Source organism: Pristiophorus japonicus, unplaced genomic scaffold (genome assembly GCF_044704955.1).
Source record: "Pristiophorus japonicus isolate sPriJap1 unplaced genomic scaffold, sPriJap1.hap1 HAP1_SCAFFOLD_2631, whole genome shotgun sequence".
Classification (NCBI taxonomy): Eukaryota; Metazoa; Chordata; class Chondrichthyes; family Pristiophoridae; genus Pristiophorus; species Pristiophorus japonicus.
Genome location: NW_027252375.1, coordinates 1 through 26,169, shown reverse-complemented (window position 1 = coordinate 26,169; position 26,169 = coordinate 1). Strand labels below are relative to the sequence as shown.

General features: G+C 45.1%; 1 protein-coding gene across 1 annotated transcript; it reads left to right on the top strand.

Moving 5' to 3' along the window:
• Positions 1–1,308: 1,308 nt before the first annotated feature.
• On the top strand, positions 1,309–24,883 carry LOC139247220 (leucine-rich repeat-containing protein 31-like). Its single transcript, XM_070871566.1, has 4 exons — positions 1,309–1,470; positions 2,206–2,373; positions 16,045–16,212; positions 22,175–24,883. Exons 1-4 carry the CDS (start codon positions 1,341–1,343, stop codon positions 22,492–22,494), a joined length of 786 nt encoding a protein of 261 aa, XP_070727667.1. The 5' UTR covers positions 1,309–1,340; the 3' UTR covers positions 22,495–24,883.
• The last annotated feature ends 1,286 nt before the right edge of the window (positions 24,884–26,169 follow it).

The following is a 26,169-nucleotide window of genomic DNA, read 5'->3' as shown; positions in this document are numbered from 1 at the left end:
CCTGTCCCCACTCCATGTGCTCACCGGCTGTTGTTGGAGAAGCCTCCGGCTCAGTGACCCGCAGAGAGTCGCGATCACGTGGAGAAGGCTGCAGAGGGAGGAAGCGGGAGGCTTGTGAATTGCAGGGTTCACTATTTGAGTGTGGCGTGGTCTCTGAAATCAGGGGGTTCTCAACATATGGGGGGGGGGTCAACGGTTTCCCGTCGTTACCTGCTTCTGGGCGGCCTCCTGCTTCTTGCAACTTGTCGCACACCAGCCGCTGGCACGAAACCACAATAGCAAAAATACTCCGTTACAGGGGACCTAACCTTTTATAAGGTAAATGCAATACATTGTAAAAGTCACGTGAATGAATGAAATAAACAGCATCCATTGAGTAACCCTAATCCACAAGGGGTTTTTATCTCAAAGAACTCCAAGAAGTTCGACACTCATGATCTCCCTCTCGAGTAGTCATGTTGGCTCTCTTCTATGAAACTTTATTTCTCCTGGTGATTCATTATTCTCTCCTTCCGGATCTACTGCTGTTCTTGCCTACAGTAGGTGTCAGACTGACTATCCTGTCAGTCTCTGGGTTACGTCTTTGCTCCTTTTTACAGATTGCCATCACATTCCCCTTTTCCACATCTCCCAGATCAGCCTATCTCCAAGGATTCTCTAAATATACCCATTGGAACATCTCACTTGAAGAGTAAAATACTGCGGATGCTGGAAATCGTGAAATAAAAACAAAATGCTGGAAATACTCAGCGGGTCAGGCTGCGTCTGTGGAGAGAGAAACAGAGTTAACGTTTCAGGTCGACGACCTTTCGTGAAAGCCGTTAGAGACGTGACCGGTTTTAAGCAAGTGTAGGGGCAGGGAAGGTCTGTGATAGGGTGGAAGGCAGGAGAGATTAAATGACTGAAGGGATGATTTTACAAAGCAAAAGCAGATGGTAACGGGACAACTAAAGAAACAAAAGATGTGTTTAGTACAAAGATGGGTCTAAGTGCATGTACTTCCCTCTTTACTGAGTTTTCAGTCTTTGACCTGTGACCTATAATACCAAGCATTATTTTTCCCTTGATATGTAACTCAAACCAAATACTTTCACTTCATTAACACCCAATTCCAATGTGTCTGATTTACTTATCAATATCTTCCCCCACCACCGTTTATTCAATCTGTATCTGGCAGATTTCACCTGCAAAACAAACTTGTGTTTTTTTACAATACACCGCCCCTCCCCCCGCCCGACCCAAATTCCAAATCTGATCCAAGGGTGTCCTCAATCAATAAAACCGGGTTTGTTTCCACACCTGTAGGTAACTCGCTGCAATATATACCTGGTGTGAAGAAGATGGTTTTCTCCTGCAATGACATTGGAGGTGGCTTCGAGGACACAGCGGCCCATTTATCGCCATTCACACAGCTCCGAGTATTCGATGTCCATCGGTGCTCATTGACTGAAGATGATATTTCTGCTCTGAGTGAGTAACGTTCCAATCAGCCCTTGAGGGACCCAACACACGTCACTGCGTCCTTCAGAGTGAGAGCTGTGGGAGGTTTGGTCATTTATGAGCTCGTCAAGAAAATCACTTTTTCTATCCATGTCGGTATTTGGTTGCCCCGCGGGTGGGGTGGGGTGGGGGGTCTGTCGGGTGGGAGTTTGCTCTGTAAGGGAAAGAGGGAAACTCCGCATATCTGAGCCAATCTTTGAAGAGTGCCCTGACTACATTTAGTGTGATATTTTTCCATTTTCGCCTATTTACCCACTGGGAGATTGCTGCTCACAGGAAGTGGATTGAAATGGAATGTGTGCCAGTCTCTTGTAGCTATCAGGTAGGAAAGCTCCCTCCCCCCCCCCCAGTCTGGTCTGGCCCCACTAATGTTATATTCCAAGGTGTATTTCATTTGAAGGTAAATGATTAGTTTGGAAGGAATTAAGTTCATATTCTGACCAGTGGAGTGAAGATTTGGTGACGGGCAGTCAAACGGCCTGAACAAGCACACCTTGAAACTGGCCCAAAGCCCCAAAGCTTAGAATGGATATTGTGTGACTCGGGCTAAATTCAGCTGTTGTTTGGGATTGAGCCCGCATCCATTGGGTTTCCACCTGGTTGATGATGAAAGGAGATTTTTGCTTGGGATTATGTTTCCATCCTTGTCCTGACAAAGAAGAAGGTGTAATTTAAATGGATGTGTTGCTGTTTTTATGCTTACAGCCCAGATAATCCCCTTACTGTCCAGTCTACAAGTACTGAATTTAGCGATGAATAAGAATATCGGAAATTCTGTGAGGCACCTGATTGGTCGGCTCCGCTTTTTACCAAGTTTAAAAAATCTTATTGTCAACAATTGTAACTTAACCAAGGAATCCATCGTGGAATTAGGTGAGAAAATTGCTTTATTGATTCAAGCGGTAACCGTTCCTCTTTCTTTTCGGACTTTGGGGTTAATGTTTGTAAGTGTTGCATAAAGATTATACAGTAAAATAATTTTTCTTAATGATGGGAAACAGATGAGGTAAGGTGAGAGTCAGCACCAGTGAGAAGCACCATTGACTGCGATGGTTTACATGAGCTGAGGTTTATGGAGGGTGGAAGATGGGAGGCTGGCCAGGAGAGCGTGATATAGTCGTCTAAAGGTGGCAAAAGCGTGGTTAAGGGTTTCAGCAGCAGTTGAGCTGAAGCAGGGGCGGAGACGGGCGATGTTACGGAGGTGGAAATAGGCAGCCTTTGTGCTGGAGAGGATATGGGGGTCAGAAGCTCAGCTCAGGGTCAAATAGGGCGCAACGGTTGTGAACTGTCTGGTGCAGCCTCAGTCAGTTGTCCGGGAGCGGGATGGCATCTGTGTCTAGGAAACGGAGTTTATGTCGGGGACTAAATGGCTTCAGTCTTCCCAATATTTAATTGGAGGAAATTTCTGCTTATCCAATACTGATGTCGAATAAGCAGCATGACCAATGGGAGGCCGTGGAGGGGTGGAGAGGGGTGGTGGTGAGGTGCAACTCTGTGTCATCAGCATACATGTGCAAGACTTCATGCCTTGGGATAATGCCGCGGAGGGGCAGTATGAAGATAAGGAAGAGGAGGGGCCGAATGGGAAGAGAAGCCATTGCAAGCGATTCTCGGGCTATGACTAGATAGATAAGAGTGGAACCATGCAAGGGCAATGCCATCCAGCTGGGCAATCTGGAAGAGATGTTGGAGGAGCTAGTGTGGGTGCCCACTTTAAAAAGTACTTGCAGCACAGAAACAGGCCATTCGGCCCATCAGCTCCGTGCCGGTGTTTATGCTCCACACCAGCCTCCTCCCACCCCTCTCCATCTCACCCCATCAACATATCCTTCTATTCCTTTCTCCCTCGTGTGCTTACCGAGCTTCCCCTTAAATGCATCTCTGCTATTCGCCTCAACCACTCCCTGTGGCACCAAGTTCCACATTCTCACCACCCTCTGCGTAAAAATGTTTCTCCTGAATTCCCGATTGGATTTATCAGTGACTGTCTTGTATTTATGGCCCCTAGCTCTGGTCTCACCCACAAGTGGAAACATCTTCTCCACGTTTACCCTATCAAGGTTGTAACTAGCCGGGGCAGATCAGGGGGAACCAGTGGATGTGGTGTATTTGGATTTTCAGAAAGCATTCGATAAGGTCCCACACAAGAGGTTATTACACAAAATGAGTGCTCATGGTATGAAGGGTAATATATTCGCAGTGTAACTATTTGTACTGAACTTTTTTTGACAGCGGGGGGGCCGAGGGCGGTGGTGAGCAGAGAAGTGGTGGGGGGAGGGGGGGTGCAGGTGGACCGAGAGACAGACAGACAGGGAGAGAGAGGCTGGGGGGAAAAGAGAGAGAGAGACTGGGGGGAGAAGTGAGACACAGGGGTGGGGGGAATCGGAGGGGAGAGAGTGAACTCAGGAAAGACGGATCATGTTCTTCCAACCCCCTACAAGTGAAACTTCAGGGTGTGGCTTATCCTCCAAGGGGACCAATCATAGACAAAGGGTGGAGCATGGTGACCATTTTGACAGTACAGATAAATGCATCCTATACTAGCATGGATTGAGGATTGGTTAACGGACAGAAAACAGAGAGCAGGAATATACCGGTTATTTTCGGGTTGGCAGGACGTAACTAGTGGGGCACCGCAAGGAGATGGCAAAGGCTTTAAACTAGTAAGATGGGGGGAGGGTCTACAAGTAACCAATCTAAATATAAACAAAACAGGAAAAGAGAGCATAGGGAAGAATAAAGTAAGGGAGGACATTGATATCAAGGGAATAAATAGAGTTAGAGAACCAGAATCTAAAAAGGTGGTTAAACATAGTGAGAGGAAATCCTGCACACAGTGTCTGTAATAAAACAAGGGAGCTAGAGGCAATCAAGTGTTGCGAGGAACCAGACATAGTGGGGATTACTGAGACATGACTACAGAAACATCAGGACTGGGAATTACACATTGCAGGGAATAACATATTTAGAAAAGATAGAGAGGAAAAAGGGGAGGTGGAGTAGCTGTACTTATTAGGGATAACATAATGGCAATGGAAAAAAGTGACGCAGTAATCAACAAGACTAAAATAGAATCCATATCATAGAATCATAGAAATTTACAACACGGAAGGAGGCCATTCGGCCCATCATGTCCGCGCCAGCCGACCAAGAGCACTCCAGCCTAATTCCACTTTCCAGCTCTTGGTCCATAACCCTGTAGGTTACGGCACTTTAAGCACACATCCAAGTATCTTTTAAATGCGGTGAGGGTTTCTGCCTCTACCACCCTTTCAGGCAGTGAGTTCCAGACCCCACCATCCTCTGGATGAAGAAATTTCCCCTCATATCTCCTTTAAACCTCCCCCCAATTACTTTGAATCTATGCTCTCTGGTTGTTGACCCCTCTGCCAAGGGAAACAGGTCCTTCCTATCCACTCAATCCCAGGCCCCTCATAATTTTATACACCTCAATCAGGTCTCCCCTTAGCCTCCTCTGTTCCAAAGAAAACAGACCCAGCATCTCCTCATAGCCAAAATTCTCCAGTCCAGGCAACATTCTTGTAAATCTCCTGTGCACCCTTTCCAGTGCAATCACATCTTTCCTGTAATGTGGTGACAAGAACTGCACACAGTACTCCAGCTGAGGCCTCACCAGTGTTTTATACAGTTCAAGCATAACCTCCTTGTATTTTACGCCTCGACTAATAAAGACAAATATTCCTTATGCCTTCTTACCCACCTTATCTACCTGACCTGCTACCTTCAGGGATCTGTGGACCTGCTCTCCAAGGTCCCTTGTTCCTCTACACTTTTCAGTGTCGTTACCATATGGATAGAGATAAAAGATAATAAAGGATCAATCACACTAATAGGTATAGTCTACCTAATAGTGGAAGGGAGGTGGAGGAATAAATATGCAGACAAACTAGGGAAATGAATAAAAAACATAGAATAATAATCATGGAGAATTTCAACTACCCCGATATTAATTGGACAGAAGAGGTAGGTAAAGGGGATAAGGGAATGGAGTTGCTACAAAGTGTACAGGACACCTTTCTAACCCAATATGTAAAAAGCCCAACAAGGGAGGATTTGCTATTGGATCTGGTAATGGGAAATAAACCAGAGCAGATAAGAGAAGTAAAAGTAGGGGAACATCCAGGCAATAGTGACCATAATATAATACGCTTTAAGATGATAATTGAGAAAGACATAAATATGACGAAGGCTAGGGTAATAGATTGGAGAAAATCTGATTTTGCGCAGCTGAGAATAGAACTTGGGGAAAATAAAATGGGCAACAATATTACCAAACCATGATGTAGAACAGCATTGGGAAACATTTTAAAATGGTGTTCAACAGAGTCCGGAAAAAATATATTGCGCTAAAAGGAAAGAACAAACTATACACTAATGAGACTTTGTGGATGAATAAAGCCATAAGGGAACAATTGAGGGTAAGGAAAGAGGCATACATTAAGTACAGAGACAGCAGGGGAGTGCATGATAAGGGAAAATATGAAAGGATTCAGAGAGATGTCTAAAAACAATTAGGAAGGCAAAGAGTAACTATGAAATTAAACTATGAAGGAACATAAAACAAAATAGTACAATATTTTACAGGCTCATCAATTTAAAAACAGAAACAAAATCAAAATACTGCAGATGCTGGAATCTTAAATAAAATCAGAAAATGCTGGAAATACTCAGCGGGTCAGGCAACGTCTGTGGAGAGAGAAACCGAGTTAACGTTTCAGGTCGATGACCCTTCGTCAGAACTTCTGAGATGCTGCCTGATCTGCTGAGTATTTCCAACATTTTCTGTTATTAATAATAAAAAAGGAAGGTTGGGATGGGAATAGGGTCATTAAGGGATAGACAGGTAACAATAGAGAGATGGCAGAAATATTAAATCATTATTTTGCTTCAGTATTTACCAGGGAGATAGAATAGGTAGACATGACATTGGATGATGAGATTAATAATGGGATAAACCGAGATGAGGAGAAATTTCTTCTCTCAGAGGGTTGTTAATCTGTGGAATTCGCTACCTCAGCGAGCTGTGGAAGGTGGGACATTGAATAAATTTGAGACAGAAATAGACAGTTTCTTAAACGATAAGGGGTTATGGGGAGCAGGCAGGGAAGTGGAGCTGAGTCCATGATCTTATTGAATGGCAGAGCAGGCTCGAGGGGCTGTATGGCCTACTGTTCCTATTTCTTATGTTCTTATGTAAGTTCATTTAAATAAAAAGAGGGGTATATTAAATAAACTAGTCAAACTCAAGAGGATAAAACCCCTGGTCCGGATGGATTGGATCCATGCATTTTAAAAGAATCCCAGGAAGAAATAGCAGAGGCATTACTACACAGTCAGCTTAACATCGGTGGTAGGAAAAATAATGGAATCCCTACTAAAGGAGAAAACAAAACAAGATCTAGAAACCAAAAATATAACAACAAATAGTCAGCATGGATTTCAAAAGGGAAAGTCTTGCTTAACAAACCTCAATGAATTTTTCAAGAGGTAACAGAGAGTAGACAATGGTAATGCAGTACATGTCATTTAGTCTAGAATTTCAAATGGCCACGTGTGCAGGAGATGTCTCCAGCTGCACTAACTCGAGCTCCGCGTTTTGGAGCTTGAACGGCGGCTGGAGTCACTGCAGTGCATCCGTGAGACTGAGAGCTACGTGGATAGCACGTTTCTCGAGGTGGTCACCCCGCAGCTTAAGAGTGTGCAGGCAGGGAGGGATTGGGTGACCACCAGACACAAGAGGAGGACTAGGCAGGTAGTGCAGGAGTCCCCTGAGTTCACCTTGCTCTCCAACCAGTACTCTGTTCTGAGTATCAGTGAGGGCGATGGTGGCTCTGGGGAGTGCAGCCAGAACCAAATCCATGGCACCATGGGTGGCTCAGCTGCACAGGAAGAAGAATGGAAGAGCTATAGTGGTAGGGGATTCAATCGTCAGGGGAGCAGACAGGTGTTTCTGCGGCCGCAGACGTGACTCCAGGATGGTATGTTGCCTCCCTGGTGCCAGGTCAAGGATGTCACTGAGCGGCTGCAGGGAATTCTGGGGGGAGAGGTTGAACAGCCAGAGGTCGTGGTCCATATCTGGACCAAAGACATGGGTAGAAAGAGGGAGGAGGTCCTGCGGGCAGGGAGCTAGGAGAGAGATTAAAAAGCAGGACCTTAAAGGTAGTAATCTCCGGATTACTCCCGCTGCCACGAGCTAGTGAGTACAGAAATAGGAGGATAGAGCAGATGAATACATGGCTGAAGAGATGGTGCAGGAGGGAGGGCTTTAGATTCCTGCGGCATTGGGACCGTTTCTGGGGGAGGTGAGACCTGTACAAGCCGGACGGGTTGTACCTCAACAGAGCCGGGACCAATATCCTCATGGGGGGGGGTTTGCTAGTGCTCTTGGGGAAGGTTTAAACTAGCTTGGCAGGGGGATGGGAATCTACGAATAGATTCAGTAGGGAGGGGAGTAAAGCTGGAATTAGAAAGCAAAAATAAAGTAAGTGAGTTTGAAGGAGAGAGGAAACAAGCAGGAAAAAAGAGTAAAAAACAAATTTAAAGGCACAGGCACATGTATATGATCTGATAGACATCAAAGGCACGTGGTTGCAAGGTGACGAGGACTGGGAATTAAATATTCAGGGGCATTGGATGATCCGGAAGGACAGACAGAAAAGAAAAGGAGGTTGGGTAGCTCTATTCATAAAAGATGGAATCACTGCAATAGTGAGAAACAATATGGCTCAAATGATCAGGATGTTTGGGTGGAGATTAGGAAACAGAGAAACATAGAAAATAGGTGCAGGAGTAGGCCATTCGGCCCTTCAAGCCTGCACCACCATTCAATAAGATCATGGCTGATCATTCACCTCAGTACTCCTTTCCTGCTTTCTCTCCATACCCCTTGATCCCTTTAGCCATAAGGGCCATATCTAACTCCCTCTTGAATATATCCAATGAACTGGCATCAACAACTCTCTGTGGTAGAGAATTCCACAGGTTAATAACTCACTGAGTAAAGAAGTTTCTCCTCATCTCGATCCTAAATGGCCTACCCCTTATCCTTAGACTGTGTCCCCTGGTTCTGGACTTCCCCAACATCGGGAAATTTCTTCCTGCATCTAACCTGTCCCGTCCCGTCAGAATTTTATATGTTTCTATGAGATCCTCTCTCATTCTTCTAAACTCCAGTGTATAAAGGCCCAGTCAATCCAGTCTCTTCTCATATGTCAGTCCTGCCATCTCGGGAATCAGTCTGGTGAACTTCACTGCACTCCCTCAATAGCAAGAACGTCCTTCCTCAGATTAGGAGACCAAAACTGAACACAATATTCCAGGTGAGGCCTCACCAAGGCCCTGTACAACTGCAGTAAGATCTCCCTGCTCCTATATTCAAATCCCCTAGCTATGAAGGCCAACATGCCATTTGCCGCCTTCAGCGCCTGCTGTACCTGCATGCCAACTTTCAATGACTGATGTACCATGACACCCAGGTCTCGTTGTACCTATTCTTTTCCTAATCTGCCACCATTCAGATAATAATCTGCCTTCATGTTTTTGCCACCAAAGTGGATAACCTCACATTTATTCACATTATACTGCATCTGCCATGCATTTGCCCACTCACCTAACCTATCCAAGTCACCCTGGAGCCTCTTAGCATCCTCCTCATAGTTCACAACGCCACCCAGCTTAGTGTCATCTGCAAACTTGGAGATATTACACTCAATTCCTTCATCTAAATCATTGATGTATATTGTAAATAGCTGTGGTCCCAGTACTGAGCCCTGGGCACCCCACTGGTCACTGCATGCCATTCTGAAAAGGACCCGTTTATCCCGACTCTCTGCTTCCTGTCTGCCAACCAGTTCTCTATCCACATCAATACATTACCCGCAATATCATGTGCTTTAATTTTGCACACCAATCTCTTGTGTGGGACCTTGTCAAAAGCCTTTTGAAAGTCCAAATACACCACATCCACTGGTTCTCCCTTGTCCACTCTGCTAGTTACATCCTCAAAAAATTCTAGAAGATTTGTCAAGCATGATTTCCCTTTCATAAATCCATGCTGACTTGGACTGATCATGTCACTGCTTTCCAAATGCGCTGCAATTTTATCTTTGATTCCAACATTTTTCCCACTACTGATGTCAGGCTAACCAGTCTATAATTCCACGTTTTCTCTCTCCCTCCTTTTTAAAAAAGTGGTATTACATTATCTACCCACCAGTCCATAGGAACTGATCCAGAGTCAATCGACTGTTGGAAAATGATCACCAATGCATCCACTATTTCTAGGGCTACTTCCTTAAGTACTCTGGGATGCAGACTATCAGGCCCTGGGGATTTATCGGCCTTCAATCCCATCATCCCGTCAGTTTCCCTAACACAATTTCCTGACTAATGAGGATTTCCTTCAGTTCCTCCTTCTCGCTAGACACTCGGTCCCCTTGTATTTCCGAAAGGTTATTTGTGTCTTCGTTCGTGAAGACAGAACCAAAGTATTTGTTCAATTGGTCTGCCATTTCTTTGTTCCCCATTATAAATTAACATGATTCTGACTGCAAGGGACCTACGTTTGTCTTCACTAATCTTTTTCTCTTCACATATATATAGAAGCTTTTGCAGTCAGTTTATATGTTCCCAGCAAGCTTCCCCTCATACTATTTTCCCCCTCCGAATTAAACCCTTTGTCCTCCTCTGCTGAATTCTAAATTTCTCCCAATCCTCAGGTTTGCTGCTTTTTCTGGCCAATTTATATGCTCTTCCTTGGATTTAACACTATCCCTAATTTCCCTTGTTAGGCACGGTTGAGCCACCAGGTGCAGACCGTCCGGTTTGTACTGGTCCCACCTCCCCCAGAACCGTTTCCAATCTTCCAGGGATTTGAATAAGGGGGGAAAGTCTATAGGCCACCTAACATTAGCAATTCTGTTGGTTGGAGTATAAGCCAGGAAATAGTGGGGGCTTGTAAAAAGGGAACAGCAATAATCATGGGTAATTCTAACCTCTATATTGATTGGACAAATCAAATTGGTCAGGGCAGCCTTGAGGAAGAGTTCATAGAGTGCATAAGGAACGGGTTCCTTGAGGCAGTATGTAACGGAACCAACCAGGGCGCATTGGAACCGGTTCTGGGGGAGGTGGGACTAGTACAAACCGGACGGTCTGCACCTGGGCAGGACCGGAACCAATGTCCTAGGGAGAGTGTTTGCTTGTGCTGTTGGGGAGGGGTTAAACTAATATGACAGGGGGATGGGAACCTATGCAGGGAGACAGAGGGAAGTAGAATGGGGGCAGAAGCAAAAGATAGAAAGAAGAAAAGTAAAAGCAGAGGGCAGAGAAACCCAAGGCAAAAATCAAAAAGAGCCACATTACGCAAAATTCTAAAGCGACAAAGTGTGTTAAAAAGACAAGCCTGAAGGCTCTGTGCTTCAATGCGAGGAGTATTCGTAATCTTGGATCTGGTCCTGTGTAATGAGACAGGATTAATAAACAATCTCCTACTAGAGGATCGCCTCGGAATGAGTGATCATAGCATGGTTGAATTTCAAATTCAGATGGAGGGTGAGAAAGTTGGATCTCAAACCAGCGTACTAAGCTTAAATAAAGGAGACTATGAAGGTATGAGGGCAGAGTTGGCTAAAGTGGACTGGGAAAATAGATTAAAGTGTACGATGGTTGATGAACAGTGGTGTATATTTAAGAAAAATATATTCCAGTGAGGAGAAAAGGGTATAAAAGAAAAGACAGCCATTCGTGACTAATTAAAGAAATAAAGGACGGTATCCAATTTAAAAACAGGGGCATACAAAGTGGCCAAAACTAGTGGGAGGACAGAAGATTGGGAAGCTTTTAAAAGCCAGCAAAGAATTACTTAAAAAATGATTAAGAAAGTGAAGATAGACTATGAAAGTAAACTGCATGAAATATAAAAACAGATAGCAAGAGTTTCTATAGGTATATAAAAAGGAAAAGAGAGGCTAAAGTAAATGTTAGTCTCTTAGAGGACGAGACCGTGGAATTAGTAATGGGGAACATGCAGATGGCAGAAACTCTGAACAAATATTTTGTATCAGTCTTTACGGTAGAGGACACTGACAATATCCCAACAGTGGACAGTCAAGGGGCTTTCGGGGGGAGGAACTTAACACAATCACAATCACTAAGGAGGTGATACTCAGTAAGATAATGGGACTAAAGGCAGTAAATCCCCTGGATTTGATGGCTTGCATCCTAGGGTCTTAAGAGAAGTAGCGGCAGGGATTGTGGAAGCTTTGGTTGTAATTTACCAACATTCCCTGGATTCTGGGGAGGTCCCAGCAGATTGGAAAACTGCAAATGTAACACCTCTATTTATAAAAGGAGGCAGATAAAAAGCAGGAAACTATAGACCAGTTAGCCTAACATCTGTGGTTGGGAAAATGTTGGAGTCCATTATTAAAGTAGCAGGACATTTGGAAAAGCAAAATTCAGTCAGGCAGAGTCAGCATGGATTTATGAAGGGAAGTCATGTTTGACAAATTTGCTGGAATTCTTTGAGGATGTCACGAATAGGGTGGATAAAGGGGAACCAGTGGATGTGGTGTATTTGGACTTCCAGAAGGCATTTGCCAAGTGCCACATAAAAGGTTACTGCACAAGATAAAAGTTCAAATCATTAATCTATATCAAGAAAAGCAGTGGTCCCAGTACCCACCCCTGGGGAACGCCACTGTATACCTTCCTCCAGTCAGAAACACAACCATTCACCACTACTCTCTGTTTCCTGTCACTTGGCCAATCTCGTATCCATGCTGCCGCTGTCCCTTTTATTCCATGGGCTTCAACTTTGCTGCAAGCCTATTATGTGGCACTTTGTCGAGCGCCTTTTGGAAATCCATGTACAGCACATCGACCACATTGCCCTCATCGACCCTCTCTGTTAACTCATCAAAATCTCGATCAAGTTGGTTAAACATAAACAATCCGTGATGGCTTTCCTTAATTAATCCACACTTGTCCAAGTCACTGTTAATTTTGTCCCTGATTATCGTTTCTAAATTCTGCCCCACTACCGAGGTTAAAATGACTGGCCTGTAGTTGCTAGGTTTATCCTTACACCCTTTTTTGAACAAGGGTGATACATTTGCAATTCTCCAGTCCTCTGGCACCAGCCCTGTATCTAAGGAGGATTGGAAGATTATGGCTAGTACCTCCACAATTTCCACCTTCACTTCCCTCAGCATCCTAGGATGCATCCCATCTGGTCCTGGTGACTTATCTACTTTAAGTACAGCCAGACTTTATAGTACCTCCTCTTTATCAACTCTTATCCCATCCAGTGTCTCCTCCTTTACTATGTCTATGGCAGCATCCTCTTCCTTGGTGAAGACAGATGCAAAGTGCTAATTTATTACCTCAGCCATACCCTCTGCCTCCATGCGTAGGTCTCCATTTTGGTCCCTAATCAGTCCCACTCCTCCTCTTACTATTTATATACCTTTAGAAGACTTTTGGATTAACTTTTATTTTGGCTGCCATTCTATTCTCATCCCCTCTCTTTACCCCACTTACTTTCTTTTGCACTTCCCCTCTGACCTTTCTATATATAGCCTGATTCTCTCATGTATTCTCAACCTGACATCTGTCATACGCGCTCTTTTTCTGCTTCATCATATTCTCGATCTGTTTCATCATCCAGGGAGCTCTGACTTTAGTTGCCCTACCTTTCCCCCTATTGGGAATGTACCTCGACTGTACCCAAACTATTTTCTCTTTAACGACAGCCCACTGTTCCACGACAGTGTTGCCTGCCAATCTTTGATTCCAATTTAACCGGGCCAGACCGTTCCCAACCCCCTGAAATTGGCCTTCCCCCAATTAAACATTTTTACTCTAGATTGCTCCCTGTCCTTTTCCATAGCTAATCTAAACCTTGTGATATTGTGATCACTGTTCCCTAAATTGGGAAATGTTGGTGTTCAGAGGGGCCTGGGTGTCCTTGTACACAAATCACTGAAAGCTAACATGCAGGTACAGCAAGCAATTAGGAAAGCAACTGGTATGTTAGCCTTTAATACAAAAGGATTAGCGTACAATATTAAAGAAATCTTACAACAATTATCTAGGGCCTTGGTGAGACCACACCTGGAGTACTGAGAACAGTTTTGGTCTCCTTACCTAAGGAAGGATATACTTGCCTTAGAGGGAGTGCAACAAAGTTAACTAGACTGATTTAAAAAAAAAGCAAAATTCTGCTGATGCTGGAAATCTGAAATGGAAACAGGAAATAAACACTTAGCATCTGAGAGTTCTGACGGAAGGCCCAGAAATTCCTCTTGCGGTCTTCCCGCGGACAATTGCCTCCCAACCGGAGAATTTTTACAAAAGTATCTGGTGGTCTCGGAGGCACCCTGGATTGCGGTGGGGGAGGCCTTCTCTTCCTGCGCTGTGAAGTGCGCTCCCGTCCGGAGGGTTCCCTGCAGAAGATGCAGTCACGTGTGACTGCTCAGCCAATCAGGTAAGTATTTCACAGGTTCCCATTAATAGCACTGAGACTCGCGTAACTACCAGTTCTCAGCTCTATTAATGGGAACAAAACCAAACACACAAAATAATAAAAAATAAAAAACAGACGTCACATATTTAAAATTAATTGAAATTAAAGTTATTATGTCTTATAAAAATAAAATATTTTCCCCGATTTAAAAAAAAAAAAAGTTTTTTAAAATTATGGTTAAAAATAAACTTACTGTAGTGAGGAGTGTTTTTAACAATAAAATATGTGTTTATAATTTTATTTTAACATGTAGGCTATGCGCCTGCTTTTATCAGGCACAAGAATTTTGAGGACATTTGCTGGGCAAGTTATGCGTAAATACCGCAATCTGCCCAAGCAAATGTCCTCGCTCCCGATATGCGGATGATCTGTCAAGCTCCAGCTTGACAGATCGGAAAAGACGGTTTTCAGCGCATGCGCATTGCGCGCTGAAAACCGGCTTTTCCAGCTTCCCGGGTCTGTAGAAACTCCATACCGGCCCGGGACATCAGAATTTCTGAGCCATTAACTCTGTTTCTCTCTCCACAGATGCTGCCTGACCTGCTGAATATTTCCAGCAGTTCCTGTTTTTATTTCACTGGACTGATTCCTAGGATGAGAGGATTGCCCCATGAGGAGAGATTGAGTAGACTAGGCCTATATTCCCTTGGGTTTAGAAGAATGAGAGGTGATCTCATTGAAACATAGAAAATTCTCAAGGACTTGATAGAGTAGATGCTGGAAGGACGTTGCCCCTGGCTGGGGAGCCAGCAATTAGGGGATACTGCAGGAAGGTGGAGTTGAGGTAGATATTAACAGCGATCTTATTGAATCGAAGGGCCAAATGGCAAACTCCTGCTCCTATTTCTTGTGTTCTTGTCCCAGTATTGGTGCCAGTGTCCCATAAAATGCAACCCCTCCTTCCCACCCCCGTCTTTAAGCCACACATTCACCTTCCTGATCTGCCTACCTATGCCAATTAGCATGTAGCTCGAGTATTAATCCCGAGATTACCACACGTGTGCTACTGTTTTTCTTTAATTTTGTTCCGAACTTCTGATATTCCCTTAGCAGGTCCTTCTCCCTTTTCCCTACATCCTTGGTCCCAACATGTACCGTGACAACTGGATCTTCTCCCTCCTTTTCCAAGTTCCTCTCCAGTTGCTCTGAGATACTGTTTAGCCTGGCACAAGGTAGGCAGCATATGATTGCAGAGGACACTATCTATCCCACTTACTACCAAATCTCCCATGACTACAACCTTTCTATTCTGTTCTTTCCTGCCCCCCTCCCTACTGGACATCCTCTTGCTCCATGATGCCATGGTTAGCGTTCTGGCTGCCCATCCTGCAGCCTGTATCATTATCCTCACCGGAGCAAGTACGTTGTACCTGTTGGACTGAACCAGTGACTGAAGGACCTCCTCTATCTCCCCTTGGTTCCCCCTACCCTGCTGACTAACAGTCACACTCTCCTCTTCCTGTGCTTTCCTCTGAGCTGTCACTAACCTCTGGAGAAACTGTCCACAGAAGAACACTACTTAGAGTCCCATTCCTTTTTCTGATTGAAGCTGTTCTGGTGGATATCCGAGGAGCTGTGAAATGAAGGGCAGTCTAGTGACCAGTAGGTGCAGGGTGGGGACTTCGCCAAGCTTGTGGCCAAGCAATGATTTATAGAGTGCATTTAATGTAGAAAAGGAGACGATGTGGAGGAAATTTCAGAGTGTGGGGTTTATTAAGGCTGAAGGCACTCTCATCTCAACAATTCCAACTAATCAAGTTGTTTTCCAAAGTCCCAGCAACTTGTTCCATATCTTCTGTGGCATTTTCAATTGTGTTGGTACATAATTATAATCTTCAATCCCATTCCAAACCAGGCCAGTTTACTTTGAAGATTACACCTCAGTTCTTCAATAGTTGAGTTTTTCAGCTATTTTTTGTAGCTCAGTTCAACTTGTCTTTTAAGTTGCTGGGTAACTTTATGAAGCAGCAAATAAAATGTTGTGTTAAATCTTCCAGCTGACACCATCCCGAACCTGACTGAGCTGGAGACACTGGACCTGTCCTGGAATAAATGCCTTGGCGGGAATCTGGGGCTACTCGTCCGAACGTTGCAAAACAAAACCAATCTCCGTGTGCTGAAGCTGTGTAGCTGCAACCTGACTGGCCAGGATTTAGCATCTCTCGGTAATCACGCCTTTGTTCACCCTGGGTCAATCCAAATTTTCCAGACCGAGATCAAGCGAATTTTGTTCGGTATCGAGGAGCAAAGTCAGGTAAATGAAGTTGAGCTACAGATCACCTGGGAACCTGAGAGAAGTTTCAGAACGGAGAGAAGCAAAGCTGGAAATGGAAGACATAAAATTAGTAAGCGACTTTGGAAGACAGAGGAAGCAAAGGCTAGGAAATAGACAACAAGGGAGTTTGGCAGTGCTAAATGGTATATACTTCAATGCAAGGAGTATAAGCAATAAGGCAGGCGAGCTGAGAGCACAGATAGACACTTGGGAGTATGATATAGCTATTAATGAGACATGGCTGGAAGAAGGGAAGGAATGGCAGCCCAACATTCCTGGTTACAGGGTTTTCAGACGAGAGGGGGTAAAAAGGAGGGGGGAGGGTCGCAGTATATATTAAAGAAACAATTACAGCTGTGAGGAGGGATGATGTGTTAGAAGGATCATTAAATGAGACCATATGCATTGAACTGAACAAAAAAGGGGCGATCACACTGCTGGGAGTGTACTATAGACCCACAGTCAGAGGGAGATAGAAGAGCAAATATGTAGGCAAATTTCTGAGAAGTGCAAAAACTATGGGGCAGTAATAGTGGGGGATTTCAACTACACTAATATTAACTAATATTAGAATTAATGTGAAAGGTATAGAGGGTGCTGAATTCCTAAGATCTATTCAGGAAAACTATTTCAGCCAGTATGTAGCAAACCCAACAAGGGAGGGGGCGGTTTTGGACTTAGTTTTTGGGAATGAAGCCGAAGAGGTGGAAGGGGTATCAGTGGGAGAGCATTTTGGTGCTAGTGATCATAATTCCATTAGATTTAGGGTAGTCATGGAAAAGCGCAAAGTTAGGCCTGGAATAAAAGTTCTCAATTAGGGAAAAGCCATTTTTATTAAGCCGAAATGGGATTTAGCCAAAGTGGACTGGAAACAGATACTTGATGGTAAATCAGTGTCAGAGCAGTGGGAGACATTCAAGGAGGAGATCCGGAGGGTTCAGAGCAAGTATGTTCCCTAAAAGAAAAAGGGAGGGACTAACAAATCTAGAGTCCCCTCGATGTCAAGGGACATACAGGGGAGGATAAAGAAAAAAAGGGAAGCTTAAATACTGCAGAAATCCTAGAGGAGTATCGAAAGTGCAGGGGTGAAATTAAAAAGGAAATTAGGAAAGCAAAGAGAAAGCATGAAAACATATTGGCAAGTAAAATCTAGGAAAACCCAAAGATGTTTTATAAATATGTTGTGGAAAAATATTTCCGAGACTGTATAGTATATAAAGAGAGGTTTATTAAATCGGAGACAAAGCTTTGGGAGAAGTTTTAAAGACCCCTGTCTTTGAACCATCTTCTCAAATTGGTATCTGCAGTGAAGTTCTTTTATCTTACAAATTACGTCACTTTACAACACATGCTTTAGCACTACAAAGCTTTGACTATCGAAGGCTAAGCTTTTGATATAACCCATCCTGCATTGTGACAGGGCAGTATAAACAAATGCAGGCTTTTGACACCGGTATAAACAAACATACACAGCACTTAACTCTCCAGTGTTCATTATCTCACTTTCCTATCTTCATTAACTCAAGGCCAGCATACCTTATAGTCTAACTGTTTAAAGCATAATGCATCAGTGTTGTCCCTTACAAAATTCATTAAAGGGGAAAATAAAACAAATGTTTGATCCCGTATACTCGTCCAGTATATGTCCAAAAATCCGCTCCAACAAATACATTAAGAGCAAGAAGATAAATCAAGAAAGAGTAGGGCCTATTTGAGACCATGAAGGTAATCTGTGTGTGGAGCGGAAGATGTGGGTATGGTTCTTAATGAATACTTTGCATCTGTTTTCACGAAAGAGAGGGGCGATGCAGACACTGCTATCAGGGAGGTGTTGTGTGAAATATTAAATGAAGCAAACATAGTGAGAGAGGAAGTATTAAGGGGTTTAGCATCTTTGAAAGTGGATAAATCCCCAGGCCCGGATGAAATGTACCCCAGGCTGTTAAGAGAAGCAAGAGAGGAAATAGCAGAGGCTCTGACCATCATTTTCCAATCCTCTCTGGCTACAGTTGTGGTACTGGAGAACTGCTAATGGTGTACCTTTGTTTAAAAAGGGAGAAAGGGATAGGCCGAGTAATTACAGGCCAGTCAGCCTAACGTCGGTGGAGGGAAAATTATTGCAAAATTTTCATTTAGAAAGATATGGATTAATCAAGGACAGTCAGCGTGGATTTGTTAAGGGAAAGTCATATCTGACTAACTTGAGTAAAAGTAAAAGCCCATGGAATCCAAGACAAAGTGGCAAGTTGGATACAAAATTGGCTCGGAGGCAGGAAGGAAAGGGTAATGGGATGGGTGTTTTTGCGACTGGAAGGCTGTTTCCAGTGGGGTTCCGCAGAGTTTAGTACGAGGTCACTTGCGGTTTGTGGTATAGATCGGGAGGGCGCTGAGCACCTCGAATCTCATTTCTGAAAGCATGCAGAAATCAAATGCAGGCAGTGGAAAGAGCGTGCAGCAAACCAGTCCCACCCACCCTTTCCCTCAACAACTATCTGTCCCACCTGTGACAGGGACTGTGGTTCTCGTATTGGACTGTTCAGCCATCTAAGGACTCATTTTTAGAGTGGAAGCAAGTCTTCCTCGATTCCGAGGGACTGCCGATGATGATGATGATGAGACTTGAATGTAGGGGGTATGATTAAGAAGTTTGCAGATGATACGAAAATTGGCTGTGTGGTTGATAAGAAGAAAGCTATAGACTGCAGGAAGATATTAATGAACCGGTCAGGTGGGCAGAACAGTGGCAAATGGAATTCAATCCGGAGAAGTGTGAGGTAATGCATTTGGGGAGGGCTAACAAGGCAAGGGAATACACAATAAATCATAGAAGTTTACAGCACGGAAGGAGGCCATTTCGGCCCATTGTGCCCACGCCAGCCAACAAGGCTATCCAGCTTAATCCCACTTTCCAGCTCTAGGTCCGAAACCCTGTAGGTCACGGCACTTCAAATGTACATCCAAGTATTTTTTAAATGTGGTGAGGGTTTCTGCCTCTACCACCCTTTCAGGCAGTGAGTTCCAGACCCCCACAACCCTCTGCATGAAGAACTTTTCCCTCAAATCCCCTCTAAACCTTCCACCAATTACTTTAAATTTATGCCTCCTGGTTGTTGACCCCTCTGCTAAGGGAAATAGGCCCTTTCTATCCACTATATCTAGGCCCCTCGTAATCTTATACACTTCAATGAGGTCTCCCCTCAGCCTCCACTGTTCCAAGGAAAGCAAACCCAGCGTATCCAATCTGTCCTCATAGTTAAGATTCTCCACTCCTGGCAAAATCCTCTTAAATCTCCTCTGTACCCTCTCCAGTGCAATCACGTCCTTCCTGTAATACGGTGATCAGAACTGCACGCAGTACTCCAGCTGTGGTCTTAACCAGTGTTTTATACAGTTCAAGCGTAACCCACCTGCTCTAATATTCTATAAGATAGGACACTGAGAAGTGTAGAGGAACAAAGGGACCTTGGAGTGCAGGTCCACAAACCCTTGAAGGTAGCAGGCCAGATAGATAAGGCGGTTAAGAAGGCATACGAAATACTTGCCTTTATTAGTTGAGGCATGGAATACAAGAGCAAGGGGGTTATACTTGAACTGTATAAAACACTAGGTCACAGCGAGAGTACAGCGTGCAGTTTTGGTCACCACATCACGGGAAAGATGTGATTGCACTCGAGAGGGTACAGAGGAGATTTACGAGAATGTTGCTGGGAGTGGAGAATTTTAGCTATGAAGAAAGAACATAAGAAATAGGAACAGGAGTAGGCCACCTAGCCTCTCGAACCGGCTCTGCCATTCATTAAGACCATGGCTGATCTGATCATGGACTCTGCTGCACTTCCCTGTCCGCTCCCCATAATCTTTGGCTCCCTTATCATTCAAAAATCTGTCTATCTCCAGCTTAAATATATGCAATGACCCAGCCTCCACAGCTCTCTGGGGCAGAGAATTCCACAGATTCACGACCCTCTGACAGAAGAAATTCCTCCTCATTTATGTTTTAAATGGCCGACCCCTTATTCTGAAATTTTGCCCTCTAGTTTTAGATTCCCCCATGAGGAGAAACATCCTTTCTGTGTCTACCCTGTCGAGTCCCTTCAGAATCGTATATATTTCAGTAAGTTCCCCTATCATTCTTCTAAACTCCAGTGAGTACAGGCCCAACCTACTCAACCTTTCTTCATAAAACAACCCCTTCATCTCCAGAATCAACCTAGTGAACCTTCTCTGAACAGCATCCAATGCAAGTATATCCCTCCCTCAATAAGGAGACCAAAACTGTACGCAGTACTCCAGGTGTGGCCTCACCAGTACCCTGTACAGTTGTAGCAGGACTTCTCTGCTTTTATACTCCATCCCCCTTGCAATAAAGGCCAACATTCCATTTGCCTTCCTAATTACTTGCTGTAACTGCATATTAACTTTGTGTTTCATGTACAAGGCCCCCAGGTCCCTCTATACCTCAGCATTTTGTAATCTCTCCCTATTTAAATAATAATTTGCTTATTTATTTTTCCTACCAAAGTGGATAACCTCACATTTTCCTACATTATACTCCATTTGCCAGATTTTTGCCCAATTACTGAGCCTGTCTATATCCCTTTGCAGATTGGATAGGCTGGGGATGTTTCTTTGGAACAGAGGAGGCTGAGGGGAGACCTTATTGAGGTGCATAAAATTATGAGGGGCCTAGTTAGAGTGGGTAGGAAGGACCTGTTTCCCTTGGCAGAGGGGTCAACAACCAGAGTGCATAGATTTAATACAAAATAAAAATACTGCGGATGCTGGAATCTGAAATAAAGACAGAAAACGCTGATAATCTCAGCGGGTCAGGCAGCGTCTGTGGAGAGAAAAACAGATTTAACGTTTCAGGTCGACGACCCTTCGACACTGGGGCGATCGGGGCCCCACCCAGTATCCCGGCAACACCGGGGCACCACCCAGTATCCCGGCAACACCGGGGCACCACCCAGTATCCCGGCAAACTGGGCAATTGGGGCCCCACCCAGTATTCCGGCAACACCGGGGCCCCACCCAGTATCCCGGCAACACTGGGCAATTGGGGCCCCACCCAGTATCCCGGCAACACCGGGGCGATCGGGGCACCACCCAGTATCCCGGCAACACCGGGGCGATCGGGGCACCACCCAGTATCCCGGCAACACCGGGGCACCATCCAGTATCCCGGCAAAACTGGGCAATTGGGGCCCCATCCAGTATCCCGGCAACACTGGGGCGATCGGGGCACCACCCAGTATCCCGGCAACACTGGGCAATTGGGGCCCCATCCAGTATCGCGGCAACACTGGGCAATTGGGGCCCCGCCCAGTATCCCGGCAACACCAGGGCCCCACCCAGTATCCCGGCAACACCGTGCGATCGGTGCCCCATCCAGTATCCCGGCAACACCGTGTGATCGGGGCACCACCCAGTATCCCGGCAACACTGGCCGATCGGGGCACCACCCAGTATCCCGGCAACACTGGACAATTGGGGCACCACCCAGTATCCTGGCAACACTGGGCAATTGGGGACCCGCCCAGTATCCTGGCAACACCGGGGCCCCACCCAGTATCCCGGCAACACCGTGCGATTAGGGCCTCGCCCAGTATCCCGGCAACACCGTGCGATCGGGGCCTCAGCCAGTATCCCGGCAACACTGGCCGATCGGGGACATTGCTCTACTTTGCTCACTTGCTGATCGAAGCTGCACTCATGTGGCAGAGCATCTCCTGAAAGGAGGGGAGGAGTGGGCAGAGTTGTTCTGTCCATCATCTGCTGGTGTGCAGGAAGAGTAATAAATGTGTAACTCTCACTGAGTTCCGAACTCATCGCAATCTGTGCTTTCTTCCCAGCGTCTCTGTCATGTGCTGGAGTCCTAGCCAACCTCGAGCAGCTGGATTTAACGTACAACCATACCGCCGATGACCACTCTTGGGCAATATTCTTCCAGGAAATAAATGGCCTGAAGGAGCTCTGTGAGCTGGACATTGGCCTGCGACCTTCGACCTATCGAGAATGCGGTCCATGGATCACTGGTCTTCTGGGCGGCCTGGCTCGACTTCCCTCGCTCACAGAATTAGGGATGCATCACTGGCTCTTCACTGCTTCACAGCGCGAGCTCCTGGACACATTCAACAAGGACAATAAGAGGAATATCCATTTTGCGTATTAGTTACTTTTCACGAGCTGAAATAGAGGTTCAGAGATAAGGGCCTTATCTCAGAATGTGCACACATTGCAGTTTCATTTTAATATCCTTTAAATTCGGCATAGTTATCATTCAAAGCATTCCAACTCCAGTCCACCTCCCACACCTGACCCAGCCCCAGATCCTGTACACTGACTGACTCCAGTCCACCTTTCACTCCGGTTCCTGTACACTGACTCTAGTCCACCTTTCACTCTGGTTCTTGTACACTGACTCCAGTCCACCTTTTGCCTGTTCCTGTACACTGACTCCAGTCCACCTTTTATTGGTTCCTGTACACTGACTCCAGTCCACCTTTCACTGCGGTTCCTGTACACTGACTCCAGTCCACCTTATACTGGTTCCTGTACACTGACTCCAGTCCACCTTATACTGGTTCCTGTACACTGACTCCAGTCAATCTTTTACTCCAGTTCCTGTACACTGTCTCCGGTTCCTATACACTGACTCCAGTCCACCTTTTACTCCAGTTCCTGTACACTGACTCCAGTCCACATTTTACTTCAATTCCTGTACACTGACTCCAGTCCACCTTTTACTTCAATTCCTGTACACTGACTCCAGTCCACCTTATACTGGTTCCTGTACACTGACTCCAGTCCACCTTATACTGGTTCCTATACACTGACTCCAGTCAATCTTTTACTCCAGTTCCTGTACACTGTCTCCGGTTCCTATACACTGACTCCAGTCCACCTTTTACTCCAGTTCCTGTACACTGACTCCAGTCCACCTTTTACTCCGGTTCCTGTACACTGACTCCAGTCCACCTTTTACTTCAATTCCTGTACACTGACTCCAGTCCACCTTTTACTGGTTCCTGTACACTGACTCCAGTCCACCTTTTACTGGTTCCTGTACACTGACTCCAGTCCACCTTATACTGGTTCCTGTACACTGACTCCAGTCCACCTTATACTGGTTCCTGTACACTGACTCCAGTCAATCTTTTACTCCAGTTCCTGTACACTGTCTCCGGTTCCTATACACTGACTCCAGTCCACCTTTTACTCCAGTTCCTGTACACTGACTCCAGTCCACATTTTACTTCAATTCCTGTACACTGACTCCAGTCCACCTTTCACTCCGGTTCCTGTACACTAACTCCAGTCCACCTTTCACTCCGGTTCCTGTACACTGACTGACTCCAGTCCACCTTTCACTGCGGTTCCTGTACACTGACTCCAGTCCACCTTTTACTGGTTCCTGTACACTGACTCCAGTCCACCTTTTACTGGTTCCTGTACACTGACTCCAGTCCACCTTTTACTGGTTCCTGTACACTGACTCCAGTCCATCTTTTACTCCAGTTCCTGTACACTGTCTCCGGTTCCTATACACTGACTCCAGTCCACCTTTTACTCCAGTTCCTGTACACTGACTCCAGTCCACCTTTTACTCCAGTTCCTGTACACTGACTCCAGTCCACCTTTTACTCCGGTTCCTGTACACTGACTCCAGTTCACCTTTTACTCCAATTCCTGTACACTGACTCCAGTCCACCTTTCACTGCGGTTCCTGTACACTGACTCCAGTCCACCTTTTACTGGTTCCTATACGCTGACTCCAGTCCATCTTTTACTGGTTCCTGTACACTGACTCCAGTCCACCTTTTACTCCAATTCCTGTACACTGACTCCAGTCCACCTTTCACTCCGGTTCCTGTACACTGACTCCAATCCACCTTTCACTCCGGTTCCTGTACACTGACTCCAGTCCACCTTTTACTGGTTCCTATACGCTGACTCCAGTCCATCTTTTACTGGTTCCTGTACACTGACTCCAGTCCATCTTTTACTCCAGTTCCTGTACACTGACTCCAGTCCACCTTTTACTCCAATTCCTGTACACTGACTCCAGTCCACCTTTTACTGGTTCCTGTACACTGACTCCAGTCATCTTTTACTCCAGTTCCTGTACACTGACTCCAGTCCACCTTTCACTCCGGTTCCTGTACACTGACTCCAGTCCATCTTTTACTCCAGTTCCTGTACACTAACTCCAGTCCACCTTTTACTCCAGTTCCTGTTGACTGACTCCAGTCCACCTTTCACTCCAGTTCCTGTACACTGACTGACTCCAGTCCACCTTTCACTCCGATTCCTGTACACTGACTCCAGTCCACCTTTCCCTCCCACTCAGCTTCGGTCCTAGTGCAGTGACTAGTCTACATTTGACCAGTCTGTCCGTGACTGGCACTGAGATCAGGGATGACTACGGGATGAAAAGATTGGCTAAATGTGGTTTGAGTTGAGCTGAGAACACTTGAGCCCACGTTTTGAAACCAGGGACCTGAGTGCTGGAGGGAATCCTGGGGTTCCAAAAGATCATTTGATTTCTGTGTCTATTTGTTGAGACATTCGACAATTATATTATGTCTGTTACTGTCTAGCAATAAAAATGTTTTCTGGACTGATGATCCTGTATTTAAATGGGTCAATAGAAGTTGGGGCAAGAGTTCCCACACATCAGCTTGATTACCTCCATCCGTCACAAATTAAAGAAGTTAAGGATAGCATTAGATTGAAAGAAGAGGAATGTTGCGAAGAATAACAGTAAGCCTGAGGATTGGGAGAGTTTCGGAAACCAGCAAAGGGTAACCAAAAAATTAATAAAAAGGGAAAAAATAGAATGAGAGAAAACTAGCAAGAAATATAAAAACATTGTAAGAGCTTCGACAAGTATGTAAAAAGGAAGAGTAGCAAAAGTAAACATTGGTCCATTAGAGGCTAAAGCAGGAGAAATTATTATGGGTAGTAAGGAAATGCCAGAAACGTTAAACAAATATTTTGTATCAGTCTTCATAGTAGAAGACCACAAAAATCGTACCAAAAATAGTGGGGAACCAAGGGTCTAATGAGGGTGAGAAACTTGATGCAAATCCCCTGGACCTGATGGCCTACATCCTCTGGTTCGAAAAGAGGTGGTTGCAGAGATAGTGGATGCATTGGTTTTGATCTTTCAAAATTCCCGAGATTCTAGAACGGTCCCAGCGGATTGGAAGGTAGCAAATGTAACACCGCTATTCAAGAAAGGCGGGAAAGAGAAAACAGCGAACTATAGGCCAGTTAGTCTGACATCAGTCATCGGGAAAATGCTAGAATCCATTGGTAAGGAAGTGGTAACAGGACACTTAGAAAATCATAGCATGATTAAGCAAGAGTCAACATGGTTTAATGAAAGGGAAATCGTGTTTGACAAATTTAGACAAGTAGAATGGGGGCAGAAGCAAAAGATAGAAAGAAGAAAAGTAAAAGAGGAGGGCAGAGGAACCTAAGGCAAAAAGCAAAAAGGGCCACATTACAACAAAATTCTAAAGGGGCAAAGTGTGTTAAAAAGACAAGCCTGAAGGCTCTGTGCCTCAATGCGAGGAGTATTCGTAATAAGATGGACAAATTAACTGCGCAGGCAGCTGGCATCACAGAGACATGGCTCCAGAGTGACCAAGGCTGGGAACTCAACATCCAGGGGTATTCAACATTCAGGAAGGATAGACAGAAAGGAAAAGGAGGTGGGGTGGCATTGCTGGTTAAAGAGGAAATTAACGCAATAGTAAGGAAGGACATTACCTTGTGGAATCGATATGGGTGGAGCTACGGAATACCAAAGGGCAGAAAACGCTAGTGGAAGTTGTGTACA